This window comes from Grammomys surdaster, unplaced genomic scaffold (assembly GCF_004785775.1).
Source record: "Grammomys surdaster isolate TR1022 unplaced genomic scaffold, NIH_TR_1.0 173, whole genome shotgun sequence".
Taxonomy (NCBI): domain Eukaryota; kingdom Metazoa; phylum Chordata; class Mammalia; order Rodentia; family Muridae; genus Grammomys; species Grammomys surdaster.
The window spans coordinates 177,243-191,037 of record NW_021604621.1 but is presented as its reverse complement, the minus strand read 5'-3'; the positions used below and the strand labels follow the sequence as shown (position 1 = coordinate 191,037).

The 13,795-nt window shown below is 40.9% G+C and overlaps 1 protein-coding gene across 1 annotated transcript in view; it reads right to left on the bottom strand.

The window, feature by feature from the left end:
* The window catches only part of Radx (RPA1 related single stranded DNA binding protein, X-linked), a 73,420-nt gene extending 64,838 nt beyond the window's left edge, over positions 1-8,582 (bottom strand). The window contains 1 exon segment of the mRNA XM_028767504.1: positions 7,925-8,582. Coding sequence (XP_028623337.1) covers positions 7,925-8,582 — 658 coding nt within the window.
* Between the last annotated feature and the right edge of the window lie 5,213 nt (positions 8,583-13,795).

Here is a 13,795-nt window from a genome sequence, read left to right as displayed (position 1 = left end):
ACATCTAGTTGGTCTGCTCCTGTGGAGACACTGTACCCTGAGCCATCCTAGAGGAGCCACTGCACTCAGAGCAGCAGACACCTAGCTGGTCTGCTTTTCTGGAGGCATCCTATCCTGAGCTATCCTAGAGGAACCACTGCACTCAGAGCAGCAGGATTTCAGGATCCCAGAGGCGGCCTGAGTCCCAGGAGTTCTTCCACCCAGGAGCTTAGGATCACAATATCACAGAGATATCTGGACTCTGAGGAGTTCTGACACAAGCAAGATAGCTGGAAAGAGAGACTCCAGTCAGACACAGTGAGTGCAGGTAACACTAGAGTTAACCAGATGGCAAAAGGCAAGTGCAAGAACATAAGCAACAGAAACCAAAGTTACTTGGCATCATCAGAACCCGGTTCTCCCACCATAGCAAGCCCTGGACACCTTATCACACAGGAAAAGCAGGATTCAGAATTAAAATCACTTCTCATGATGATGATAGAGGATTTTAAGAAGGACATAAGTAACTCCCTTAAAGAAGTACAGGAGAACACAGGTAAACAGGTAGAAGCCCTTAAAAAGGAAACACAAAAATCCTTTACAAAACTGCAAAAAAACACAATGAAGAAGTTAAACAAAACCATCCAGTATCTAAAAATGAAAATAGAAACAATAAAGAAATCTCAAAGGGAGACTACTCTGGAGATAGGAAACCTAGGAAAAAAAATCAGGAGTCATAGATGCAAGTATCACCAACAGAATACAAGAGATAGAAGAGAGAATCTCAGGTGCAGAAGATACCATAGAATATATTGTCACAGCTGTCAAAGAAAACACAAAATGCAAAAAGTTCTTAACACAAAACATCCAGGAAATCCAGGACACAATGAGAAGACCAAACCTAAGGATAATAGATATGATGAGAGTGAAGATTCCCAACTCAAAGGGCCAATAAATATCTTCAACAAAATTATAGAAGAAAACTTCCCTACCCTAAAGAATGAGAAGCCCATAAACATACAAGAAGCCTACAGGACGCCAAATAGACTAGACCAGAAAAGAAACACCTCCTGTCACATAATAATCAAAACATTAAATGCACAAAACAAAGAAAATATACTAAAAGCAGTAAGGGAAAAAGGTGAAGGAACATATAAAGACAGACCTTTAAGAATTACACCAGATTTCTCACCAGAGACTATAAAAGCCAGAAGATCTTGGACTGATATCATATAGACCCTAAGAGAACACAAATGCCAGTCCAGACTACTATATCCAGCAAAACTCTCAATTACTATAGATGGTGAAACCAAGATATTCTATGACAAAACCAAATTTGCACAATATCTTCCCACACTTCAAAGGATAATTGATGGAAAATGCCAACACAAGGAAGGAAACTACAACCTTGAAAAAACAAGGAAGTAATCTTCCAAAACCCCCAAAAGAAGATAACTATACAAAGATAATTCTACCTCTAATAAAAAAATAACAGGAAGCCACAATCATTTTTCCTTAATATCTCTTAACATCAATGGACTCAATTCTCCAATAAAAAAATGCAGAGTATCAGACTGGATACACAAACAGGACCCAGAATTTTGCTGCATACAGGAAACGCACTTCAGTGACAAAGACAGACACTACCTCAGAGTAAAAGGATGGAAAACAATTTTCCAAGCAAATGGTCCCAAGAACCAAGCTAGAGTAGCCATTCTAATATCAAATAAAATCAACTTTCAACCAAAAGTAACCAAAAACGATAAGGAAGGACACTTCATACTTATCAAAGGAAAAATCTACCAAGATGAACTCTCAATTCTGAAATCTATGTTCCATATGAAAGGGCACCTACATACATAAAATAAACTTTACTAAAGCTCAAGACACACATTACACCTCACACAATAATAGTGGGGGATTTCAACACCCCACTCTCAGCAATGGACAGATCATGGAAACAGAAACTAAACACAAACACATTGAAATTAACAGAAGCTATGAGCCAAATGGTTTTAACAGATATCTATAGAACATTTCATCCTAAAACAAAAGAATATACCCTTTTCTCAGCACCTCATGTTATCTTCTTCAAAATAGACCACATAATTGGCCACAAAACAGGTCTCTACAGATACAAAAAGATTGAAATAATCCCTTGCATCCTATCAGATCACGACAGACTAAGGCTGGTCTTTAATAATGTCAAAACCAATGGAAAACCCACATGTACATGGAAACTGAACAACGCTCTACTCAATGATTACTTGGTCAAGGAAGAAATAAAGAAAGAAATTAAAGACTTTTTAGAATTTATTGAAAATGAGGACACATCACACCAAAACTTGTGGGACTCCATGAAGGCAGTGCTAAGGGGAAAACTCAAAGCTCTAAGTCCCTACAAAAAGAAACTGGAGAGAGCATACACTAACAATTTGACAGCACACCTAAAAGCTCTAGAATAAAAAGAAGCAAATACACCCAAGAGGAGTAGATGGCAGGAAATAATCAAACTCAGGGCTGAAGTCAACCAAACAGAAACAGAAAGAACTATACAAAATATCAACAAAACCAGGAGCTGGTTCTTTGAGAAAATCAACAAGATAGGTAAACCCTTAGCCAGATTAACCAGAGGGCACAGAAACAGTATCCAAATTAATAAAATCAGAACTGAAAAGGGAGACATAACAACAGAAACTGAGGAAATTAAAAAAAAAAAACATCAGATCCTACTACAAAGGCCTATACTCAACAAAACTGGAAAGCCTAGACGAAATGGACAATTTCCTAGACAGATATGAGGTACCACTGTTGGTGGGATTATAAACTGGTACAATCACTATGGAAAGCAGTCTGGCGGTATCTCAGAAAATTGGACATAGCATTACCTGAGGACCCAGCTATACTACTCCTGGGCATATACCCAGAAGATGCTCTAACATATAAAAAGAACACATGCTCCACTATGTTCATAGCAGCCTTATTTACAATAGCCAGAAGCTGGAAAGAACCCAGATGTCCTTCAACTGAGGAATGGATACAGAAATTGTGGTACATTTACAGAATGAAGTATTACTCAGCTATTAAAAACAATGACTTTGAGAAATTCTTAGGTAAATGGATGGAACTAGAAAATATCATCCTGAGTGAGGTAACCCAATCACAAAAGAATACACATGATATTCACTCACTGATTATTGGATATTAGCCCAGAAGCTTGAAATACCCAAGATTCACAGACCACATGAAGCTCATGAAGAAGAAAGACCAAGTCGGGGCCCTTCAGTCCTTCTTAGAAGGAGTAACCAAATACTCAAGGGAGCAAATATGGAGACAAAGTGTGGGACATAAACTGAAGGAGGGGCCGTCTGGAGACCATTCCACCTGGGTAGTCATCCCATGTGCAGTCACCAAAGGTAGACGCTGATGTGGATATCAAGAAGTGCATGCTGACAGGAGCCTGATATAGCTGTCTCCTTAGAGGTCTGACAGAGTTTGACATAGTCAGAGGCAGATCCTCACAGCTAATCACTGAACTGATCAAGGGGTTTCCAATGGAGGAGTTAGAGTGAAGACTGTAGGAGCTGAAAGGGTTTGTGGCCCCATGAGCAGAGCAACAATAACAACCAACCAGAGCCCCCAGGGTCTAAACCACCAGCCTAGGAGCACTTAGGGAAAGATCCATGGCTCCAGCTGTCTATGCAAGGGAGGATGGCCCTGTGGGGCATAGGTGGGAGAGGAGATCCTTGGTCCCATGAAGGCTGGATGCTGTGTGTGGGGGAATTCGAGGGTGGGGAGGTGGGAGTGAGGGGTAGGTAGTGCCACATCCACAGAGAAACAGGAGGAAGGGTGATGTGATGGGGGCCAGGGGGAAATGGGGTAAGCAGATAACATCTGAACTGTAAATAAAATACCCAATAAAAATAATAATAAATTATAAAAAGAAAAAGAAACAGATGCTGAGACCAACAGCCAAACACTAGGCTTGCGGAGCTTGGGGAATCCTACAGAAGAGGGAGACGAGGAGCCAAAGGAGTCAAGGACACCACAAGAAGACCCACAGAATCAACTAATCTGGGTTCACAGATGCACAAAGAGATTAAACTGCCAACCAGTGAGCCTGCACGGGGCTGACCTAGGTCCTCGATGCATATGTAACAGTTGTGTGTGGGATCCTTTAGAGTGGGAACAGGGTCTGTCTCTGACTTTGTTGCTTGCTTTGGAGACCCTTTCCTCCTACTAGGTTGCCCTGTTCCAGCCTTAACAGGAGAGGAGGTGTCTAGTCTTAGTGTGACTTGATGTGCCATGGCTGGTTGACATCCACGAGAGGCCTAGTCTTTTCTGAAGAGAAAGGGAGGAGGCATGGATGAGGGTGGAGAAGAGGAGGGTGGGGAAACTGGGGTTGTTAAAGATGTAAAAATAAATAAATAAATAAAATGTGCAAATCTAAAAAAAATAAAAGATTACTTGTTTTTTTCTTGTATAAGACTTATATTCAGTTTTTCAGCAACCACATGGTTCACAATCATCTTTAACTCCAGTTTCAGGGCACCCAACACCCCTCTTCTGAAGTCCTTGAACACCAGTGACGCTCACTGTACATATATATACATGCAGGCAAAACACCCATACACATAAAATAAAAATAAAGCAATAATAATCAATCAAACAAACAAAAATCTGGGCATAATGGTACACATGCTTGTGATCTCAGAGACTGGAGGACTTTGCGTTCCAGGCCAGCCTGGGCTGAAAGGAAAGAGAAAAGGTAAGCAAGCTGACTCAGTGGGTGAAAGATCTTGTCACCCTGGACCCAGGTGGTGCAAGGAGGGAACCTATATCCCAAAGTTGTCCCATGACCTTCATCCACTCACAGTGAAATCAAGGTACTTATGTGTTTTCTGCCGTGCCCTCTAAACTCACAAATAAAAAGTGTAAAAATTAAAATTAGAAAAAACAAAACAAACAATCCATGGTTGTCACACTGTCCACAGTCCCAGTAATTGGAAGCTAGAGGAGGCAGGGGATAAGAAGTTCAAGGCCATCCTGGACTTGCTTGAAAATCATAGTTTTGATTGTTTTTTTTAATAAGTAAAAAATATAAAATAGACGTTTGTAAGGTTGCAGTGTGTGTTATCAGTTTTCAAATAGGATGTAAACAAGGAATGAACAAGGCTGAATCTTTTTTGGATGTTTGAAAATTTCTAGATCACAATGGATGCTGACCATTTAAGAGTACTTTTTTTTTGTTTCGGTTTTTCGAGACAGGGTTTCTCTGTGTAGCCCTGGCTGTCCTGGAAATCACTCTGTAGACCAGGCTGGCCTCGAACTCAGAAATCCGCCTGCCTCTGCCTCCCAAGTGCTGGGATTAAAGGCGTGCGCCACCACTCTCCAGCAAGAGTACAATTGATCAGGTTGGATAAACTTTTTTCATGTTACTGTGCAAAGCTACATATTAATAAAAAAGATTCAAAGGCCCAGAACATAAGCAAAGTTAACAGAGAAGTAACAGGATACCACAAAAATAATGTGCAGTGCTCAGCAACCACAAACTTAATAACTATTAGCAAAGAAATCCAGGAAATGAATAAAAAAAAGACGACTTTGGAGGTGACTCAGCTATAAAGCCCTTCTTTTAGGATACATAGGAGACCTTAGGTTCAATTCCTAACTCCAGAAAGGAAGATATGATAAGATAAAGACAAAGCACATACGCTGCTAAGTTTAAATTAGTGCAAATTTTCAGAAAATAATTTTCAGGAAATAATTTATCAATACCCCTGAATTTAAAAAAACTCAAATATTCTTTAATTCAGTAATTATACTTCTAGGAATTCACCATTTCAACAGAAATATTCAAATACAATTAATACACATTTTACTTTTTTGGAACTGTTTGCAAATACCAAGAAAGCCTAAAACAATAAATTACTTTACATGGGTACAACTACAGAAGTTATCGTATTTCTACACTGTGGAATACTGTATCTATAGAAATACCCTAGAGATGCCTAAAATATATTATGTGCAAATGTCACATAATTCATTTTATTTTTTCAAAAATGTGCACCAAACTCTTGGGCTTGGAATTTTAATAGGGATGTTTAAGGCAGACAACGGTTAAAGATGCATTTTACTAAATTCCAAATTTTGTCATTTATAATTTCAAACCCACAGTAAACCTGAAGTACTGATTTTAATCACTTCTTAGATTTTGCCACCATGTTTTTAATACAATCAGACCTCATGATTTTAACACAATATACTTTAAAATACACAATTTGAAGTTTTAGCACATGGACATTGCTTTTTGTAATAAAATATCACTTTTATAATTACTGGATATGACTTTCTCTAAGAACAGACATCAAATATACTTTTATAAATTATTGGTCCCTCTTTATTTCTTTCTTCTAAGCCAAATGTCCTTTTACAAATTGAAGTTTGCAAGTATAAATGAATAACATTTACACCACGGGAACTCTGCTTTTGTATCTTAGCTATCTAAGCAGTTATTGACTACAAATGTGAATAATGTTTTCTTTCCTCATTTTGAGTGGATATGATTATACTTCTGATACAGGAAATATGAACTTCCTGTATCAAGAAAACTGATCACTTGCAGCCTTTGTACAATCATCAAACTTTCAAAAAACAATACTTGCATGGGTTTTACATTCAGTGACATAAATGTGGTGTTTTAGTCAATATTTTTAAATCAGTTTTCTTTACATGTTTAAGTCTGTTATGCTTGCTTGTCATAGAAAGATCCCTTATGACTTAGAATTGTGATGGCAAGATAAAGAGAAAAGGGGGTGTGGCTGGGCAAGTGGCTCCACAGGTACAGTGCTTGCTTAGCATGTAGGGAATCCGGGTTGGACCCTAAGGTATAGTCAAGTACTCTTGTAATTCCAACACCTGGGAGATGGAGGTAGGAGGATCAAGAGTTTGGAGCTAGCCCGAGATATATGAAATCCTGCCTCGAAAACCAAAAAAGATCGAAAACCAGTAAATGTATATTACACACTTGTTTAGTTTTTCTTGGTTTTCTTTTGGCATTTTTCCTCCCATTTTTTATGTGCTCAGCCTGTAGTGTTATCATCTGCCTTAATTACATGTCTTATACTAAAAAGAGCATTTATTGATGACAAACTTCATTTTCTGGCTGACTTCCTACTTCTGATACAGGAAATATGAACTTCCTGTATCAAGAAAACTGATCACTTGAAGCCTTTGTACAATCATCAAACCTTCAAAAAATAATACTTGCATGAATTTTACATTCAGTGACATAAATGTGGTGTTTTAGTCAATATAAGTTATCAAATCACTGAATATCCCCTTTGAACAAACGTTAAGTGCTAAAACATACAAGGCTGGAAATACTTCATGTTTATGTAAAATCCAAATCAATACACTCTTCAACCTACATATTTTTTATAACTGAAATAGGACTGGAACTAATATTAATTAAAACTCTCTCTCTCTCTCTCTCTCTCTGTGTGTGTGTGTGTGTGTGTGTGTGTGTGTACATCACAGGAGGAGTCCTGAGAACCACATCCTTAATCTTTCTGCTAAACTAAATTTAAACCACACCCAAGTATTTCAAGGCACTTTGCAAGAGACACAGGCTGCTTGAAGTTAAGCAGCCTATTTCACTACCCTGTACCCCACCTTCTCACCCCACTTGTAATGAACAAAACAACAGAAGCAGTTTGTTTTCTGTTATCATGAGCTTCCAAACTCTTTAACTGTTTTGTTGCTGTTGTTGCTCCTGTTTGTTTTTGAGACAAGGTGCCTTTCTGGGACTCAGACTACCCTGGAACTTGCCCTCAATTCTCCTGCCCCAGCCCCCCTCTAGATGCTGGGTCTTCCTGGTGTGTGCCACCTTGCCAAGCTCCGAGCACTCTTTAAAACTTGTCTCCAATTCCCTCCAATTACTTACTGTTAAAATTGAAGTCCTCGGGTTGCTTGTTGGTCTTCCATATATCTCCGTACGGATCTTCGTTATTCCACAGAGCCAGGTAGTGACTCTTGCCCCCTCTTAGAGGCCTCTCTGGCTTTTCCTCATGTGCTCTGTTTCTAAATGGAGTTTCTACAGAAACAACATCTAGAGGCTCCCCACAGTGGACCTTATCTATGCACAGGATTCCCTGGCCCAATCTTTTCTCATTGTAAATGCACGAGACTCTGGAAATTCTCATTTCTATGCCAACTTTAAGAATATTCTGATAAACTAGAAAGTTTAAGCTGGGGTCTAAGTAGCACTTCTCCTGGTACACCCCGTCTGAGATTGTCACATCATAGCAGTAAAGGGGAGGCTTGGGCACTGTATCCCGTGGCTCATCCTCTAAAAGGTATCTTTGGACGGCCAGTACAGTGACAGGTACCACTTCAGAGAGGGTGACACACTGTCTAGGGGAGCCAGTTATTTGCTCAATAACCTTTTGGATCCAGGACCTGCGCCTTTGGACACCAGCTCTTCGGATCACTCCTCCTGGAACCCCAGCCTGATCTGTTTCCCGGAGCTCCGAGTGGCGCTCCGAGTGGCGCTCACCAGCGTGCGAGGGTCCTGGCTGAGGCTGACCCGACTCACCCGACATTGTGAGAAAACCGAAAACTCCTTGCACTCCAAAAAGCTTACTTGCCCTGCTCAAAAACCGGGAGAAAAGACGCTCCAGACAGGCGCGCAAAGCTCTTGGCACGGACTGGTCTGGTTCCGCCCAGAAGCGAGACTCAAAAGATTCCACGCGTGCGCATCAGCTTTCCCGCCTGTGCTTTGAGCCCCTATTTTGAGACTTTGAGACAATGTTTCTAGGGAGATGCACGAGAGAAGTACGTGGCACAATTCGGTCCTTGGGTTCCCTAGCGCACTGATGTACATCTGGGGGATAGGGAGGCACGGGGATGGGAGGAGAGAAGAGGGGGTTGTCAGGGTTTCCAAAATACAGCAGCTGCCCAGAAGGAGGAGCAAAAAGCGCTGCTGACCAGCCCCCCAAAGGAGAGCATGAAGAGGTGGTGGAAAATAGGAAGCAGCAAAAAAAAAAAAAAAAAAAAAAAAACGAGGTCTAGCCAGGCAGTGGTGGCGCACGCCTTTAATCTCAGCCCTTGGGAGGCAGAGGCAGGCGGATTTCTGAGGCCAGCCTGGTCTACAGAGTGAGTTCCAGGACAGCCAGGACTATACAGGGAAATCCTGTCTTGAAATACAGAAAAAAAAAAAAAAAAAAAAAAAAAAAAAAAAAAAAAAAAAACCAGGAGGTCTAGTGGTCCTGATGCAGGAACTGGGTCAGGAAAAGAAAACATTTTAGGGTTATCACATTCACGTGTATTTAGTAAGTCGGTGCTTTGTAGTTAAGAAACATGGATGTGGCAACTTTGCGCTTGTAGTATAAACAAAATCAGATAATATATGTACAGCCTTCAGGAAAGGTACTAGCACAAACGTTCTCAGTAAAACATCAGTTGCTATTGTTATTAGTGTAAGGATAATTATCTGTAGTCGCTCCCGAGTGCAGGGTGGGTGAATTAGTCAATGCACATGAAAATAGAAAATTGTAGAATTGAGTTGCTAAAGATCTTCCTTCAGATCAGACTTCTTAAAATGCATTTTTTAAATAAAGTACTTAGCGCAGTACACTGAAAGGATACACAGCTTCAGAAATTGTATTTCTTAAATACAAAGAATATATCAAAGATAACTGCAAAGTGAATACGCTGAACCGAAGAGTTAGAACTAAACACACAACATTTATTAAATGTACCCAGTCTGTGATCACAAACAAAACGTATGAACTTTTAAAAGAACGATTCTTAAAGGTGGTTGTGACCTACTTTTCTTTCTACTAATTCTTGGAAATGCTATCATTCTTTATACATTATTTTTGAAGTCCCTACTCCCAAGCGGGCAATATTGTAGGCCACTGGGGATGACTAGTCACTCTTTCATTTAAGCTCATCATTGATTAGGCTGAACAACTCTGCCTTTGTCAAATTTTGACTAACAGAAATTCTACAAACATTTACTTTCCTTTTTCCATAATGTATGTTTTTATTCATATTGCATCCCAAACACAGCCCCGCCCCCTCCTCTCCTCCCAGTCCTGTCCTTACAAATCCCTCTCCCATCATCCCCTACCCTTCTCCAGAAGCCCTTGAGTACCTCCTGGGGGCATCTAGTCCCAGCAGGACTAAGCACATCCTCTCCCACTGAGGCCCACCCAGACAGTCCAAGTAGGGGAAGGGGATCCAATGGCAAACTACAGAGTCAGAGACAGACCCCCTTAAATTTTTAGGGGACCCACAGGAAGACAAAGCTGAACATCTACTACAAATGTGAGGGGGACTAGGTTAAGTACCTGTGTGCTCTTTGGTTAGTAGTTCAGTCTCCTTGAGTCCCCCATCTTTTTCTTTATTTTAAAGTTGGGGTTTCATACAGGCTCCACTATATTCACAGCAGCCTTATTTATAATAGCCAGAAGCTGGAAAGAACCCAGATGTCCTTCATCTGAGGAATGAATATAGAAAATGTGGTGCATTTACACAATGGAGTATTACTCAGCTATTAAAAACAATGAATTCATGAAATTCTAGGCAAACGGATGGAACTATAAAATATCATCCTGAGTAAGGTAACCCAATCCCAAAAGAACACACATGGTATGCACACTGATACGTGGATATTAGCCCAAAAGCTCAGAATACCCAAAATACAATACACAGACTACATGAAGCCCAAGAAGAAGGAAGATCAAAGTGTGGGTGCTTTAGTCCTTCTTAGAAGGAGTAACTAAATACTCATGGGAGCAAATATGGTGACAAAGCAGGGGACAGAAACTGAAGGAAGGGTCATCTGGAGACTGCTCCACCAGGGTCTCCATCCCAGGTGAAATTACCAAAGGCAGACACTGATGTGGATGCCAGGAAGTACATGCCAACAGGAACCTGATATAGCTGTCTCCTTAGAGGTCTGCAAGAGTCTGACATAGTCAGAGCCAGATGCTCACAGCTAACCATTGAATTGATTTTGGGATTCCCAATGGAGGAGTTAGAGAGAAGACTGAAGGAGCTGAAAGGGTTTGTGGCCCCATGAGCAGAGCAACAATACCAACCAATTAGAGCTCCCAGGGTCCAAATCACCAGCCTGGGAGCACATAGGGAGGGACCCATGGCTCCAGCTGTATATGTAGGGGAGGAAGGCCCTGCTGGGCATAGGTGGGAGAGGAAGTCCTTGGTCCTGTGAAGGTTGGATGCACCAGTGTGGGGGAATTCGAGGGTGAGGAGGTGGAAGTGGGAGGGTGAGTGGTGGCACATCTTTATAGAAGCAGGAGGAAGGGAGATGGGATGGGGCTTCTGGTTGGAGGGAAATAGGGAAAGGGGATAATATCTGAAATGTAAATAAAGTGTCCAATAAAAAATTAATCAAAAAAATTTAAAAGTTGGGGTTTCATGTATTTCAGACTGGCTAGGAATTTTCTTGTACCTGAGGATGAACTTGTGATCCTACTGCCTTTAGCCTTCCCCCTCTTTCTGTCATCACTGGCATGTACCACCAGTCCCAGTTTTATGTGGGTCTGGGGATAGACTGCAGGACATCAGTTATGCTAGACTAGTGTCAATTGAGATACATCTCCATATATCCACATGTTTCTTGTGTGTTGGCAAGGTACAGTCTTGCTATGTTCTTCTGGGACCTCTGGATCAGCTCCTGCCTCCAGGTTCCTGCCTTGTGAGAGTTCTTGTCTTGACTTCCTCCGATGATGAACAGCTATATGAAAGTGTAAGCCAAACAAGCCCTGTCCTCCCCGACTTGTCTTAATGCTCATGGCGTTTTGTCACAGCAATAGAAACCCCAAGAAAGACAGGGTGCTTGTATCTCAAATAGCAGCAATAGTAGATTCTATGAGACAGAGCATACTTATTTTCTAATAATTTCAAAAAATGCAAAAACAAGTGGGGAGTACTAGGAGGGGGAGTCAAAGGTGCAGTGTATTTTAAGAAGAGTGATAAGATACTTTCACTTGAGCGTTGTGATGGTTTGTATATCCTTGGCCCAGGGAGTGGCACTATTAGAAGGTATGGCCTTGTTGGAGTAGGTGTGTTCCTGTGGGCATGGGCTTTAAGACCCTCGTTCTAGATGTCTGGAAGCAAGTATTCTGCTAGCAGACTTCAGATGAAGATATAGACCTGTCAGCTCCTCCTATATCATGTCTCCTGGATGCTTCCATGTTCCCACCTTGATGGTAATGGACTGAACCTCTGAAGCTGCAAGCCAGCCCCAATTACATGTTGTCCTTATAAGAGTTGCCTTGGGTACGGCCCTCATGCCTCACTGGACAACAACAGGGTGACCAGAGCCATTACAAAGTCCCTTTCAATTACTGGAGGTCAGGCCTCCATCCCCGCCTTCGCAAGATTAGAATCACCACAGACCTTCTGTAGGAGATATCAGGGGCAGTCCTGCTTACACACTGAAGGCCTAAAATCATCCATAGGCCTAAACTCAGCAATAGGCCTGTCATACATGTATACTAACACCAAGTCTTGGGTCTCTGTGGAAAAATACTGAAACAGATGGCTGTAAGCTATTGTAAACAGGCAGCTCTTGTGGAAATTTACCAGCCTGAGTAGTCATAGACCTTGTAAATAGGTAGCCTTGGCAGATAATACCAACTTAGATAAGGACAAGCAAATCATAGGCAGAGTCATAGTGCCCTGTCCCCTGAACCTCCACCCAGCCGATACCCTGTTCTGAAAAATATCTGTATTCCCCCTGAACACCCACACTCCAGTGTCATCCCCTTCCCCACGTCCTGCCTTTTTGTGTTTATAACCCCTGTATGAATGAGTATAAATTACAATTTGGAAAAAAAATTACATATATATATATATATGTGTGTGTGAGTGTGTGTGTGTGTGTGTGTATGTGTGTATACATATAATATATATATTCCCACTTTAAACCAGTTGATCTTTCTCCTTATAATTCTGCTATAATTTGATTGATTTTTAAAATCTCAAATGTTTTAATTAAAAATAAATATAGTATGATCCTTTTAATAATAAAAAGGGGGGCTCAATTTTTATAAATAAATGAAGACCTCAATTCTTACTGTCTCTCTTCCAAAGGGATAATTCAAGTGTAGGTTTTGATAAAAAATATACAAAACTCCAAAAATTCAATGCAGAAAATTTTTCTCTGAGTGCTGAAGAGATAGCTTAGTTAAGAAACTGCTATCCTTTTAAGCAGGTGGGAAGGCAGTGTTTGAGCCCCAGAAAATGAAAACATAAAGTAGAGGCATAAGGGCTGAGGCCGATTTGGGAGGAGTTAAAGGAGGAGTTCGGGTGAATGAACAGGATCAAAACATATTGTATGAAAGGCTCAAAGAATTAATCAAAATAAAACTTAAGCTGGGTTGCTGGGGAATTGTCAATAAGTACATCCCTGTGGCTCTCTGCCAAGCTAGCATAACCTACTTGGTAAGATCCAGGCCAATGAGACACCCTTTCTTACAAAACAATAAAAAGTGAACAGTGCTTGAGGAATGATAGTCAAGAATGTCCTCTAGTCTCCAGACGTAAACACACACACACACACACACACACACACACACACACCCAGAGAGAGAGAGAGAGAGAGAGAGAGAGAGAGAGAGAGAGAGTCCCAAGTGTAGAGAGTGTACATGCTTTGTCAAGTTCATTGCTGAGTCTCCAGTGGCAAAGCCACTATATAGCATAATACCCTACGTATTTAACACACAAACAAAATTGTGGAATATTACTAGATTTACTGCAGGTACCATTGAGCCTCAACCTTCTC